This window comes from Salvelinus sp. IW2-2015, unplaced genomic scaffold (genome assembly GCF_002910315.2).
Source record: "Salvelinus sp. IW2-2015 unplaced genomic scaffold, ASM291031v2 Un_scaffold957, whole genome shotgun sequence".
Classification (NCBI taxonomy): Eukaryota; Metazoa; Chordata; class Actinopteri; order Salmoniformes; family Salmonidae; genus Salvelinus; species Salvelinus sp. IW2-2015.
Window position 1 is genome coordinate 137,044 of NW_019942662.1, and position 1,185 is coordinate 138,228.

General features: G+C 54.7%; 1 protein-coding gene across 1 annotated transcript in view; it reads right to left on the reverse strand.

Annotated features, from left to right (window-relative positions):
• pacs2 (phosphofurin acidic cluster sorting protein 2) overlaps positions 1-1,185 on the reverse strand; it is a 136,529-nt gene that overhangs the window by 53,358 nt on the left and 81,986 nt on the right. The window contains exon 5 of the mRNA XM_070438472.1: positions 118-280. Within this exon, the coding sequence (XP_070294573.1) occupies positions 118-280 (163 nt within the window). The remainder of the gene's footprint in view (positions 1-117; positions 281-1,185) is intronic.

The window sequence follows — 1,185 nt, forward strand, 5'->3', positions numbered from 1 at the left end:
TCAGTAGAACCACCATGTTGTGTAACAGAGTACCTGAATACCTCAGTAGAACCGCCATGTTGTGTAACAGCGTACCTGAATACCTCAGTAGAACCGCCACGTTGTGTAACAGCGTACCTGAACATTTGATCTTGGTTCCCTCCTGCAGAGCGGCCTCTTCGTGGTCTATGGGCTGACTGGACAGTGAGAAGATCCAGATCTCAGCTACTTTACCCAGCGTCTCCTTCTGGTTACTGCACAGAGACAGAACCTGGCCCCCCTCCGTAGGGTGCTGCATCACCTGGGGGGAGGGGAGGGGGGGGGCAAGACCAAAAGGAGATTTTTCTGGCATGTGTTTCTAAATCTGTCTGTCGGTCTGTGTCTCTCCCTCTGTGTGTCTCTCCCTCTGTGTGTCTCTCCGTCTCCGTCTCTCTCCCTCCGGTCTCTCTCTCTCCCTCCGGTCTCTCTCTCTCCCTCCGGTCTCTCTCTCTCCCTCCGGTCTCTCTCTCTCCCTCCGGTCTCTCTCCCTCCCTCCGGTCTCCCTCCCTCCGGTCTCCCTCCCTCTGGTCTCTCTCCCTCTGGTCTCTCTGTCTCTCTCCCTCTGGTCTCTCTGTCTCTCTCCCTCTGGTCTCTCTGTCTCTCTCTCTGGTCTCTCTGTCTCTCTCCCTCTATCTCTCTGTCTTTCTCCCTCTATCTGTCTCTCTTCGTCAGCAGAAACGAGCAGTAGGGTTTGAGCCTGAAAGTAGGGGGGGTGCGTAGGCAAGCTTTGACTGGAAGCCAGTGGAGTGTGCGGAGGAGCGGACGGGTGGGGGGGGTGACATGAGAGAACTTGGGAAGATTGAACACCAGACGTGCTGCAGAGTTCTGCCCAGCCAACAGAGAGGTGCAGTAGTCCAGACGGGAGAGGACAAGTGCCTGGTTAAGGACCTGCTTCCTGTGTCAGAAAAGGTGGTACTCTACGGATGTTGTAGCGCAGTGGTTCCCAACCAGGGGTACTAGGACCCTTGGGGGTACCTGGTCTATCAACAAGGGGTACTTGAGAAGACTCATGAGACTATAAGCCTACTGGTAAAATGTACATGAGGGGGTACTTCAGGGGTACTCCGGACAGAGCAAAATTCAATTGGTGTTACAGTAAGGACTGGTGTAGAGGATGAGAACCCCTGGTGTAGAGGATGAGAACCCCTGGTGTAGAGGATGAGAACC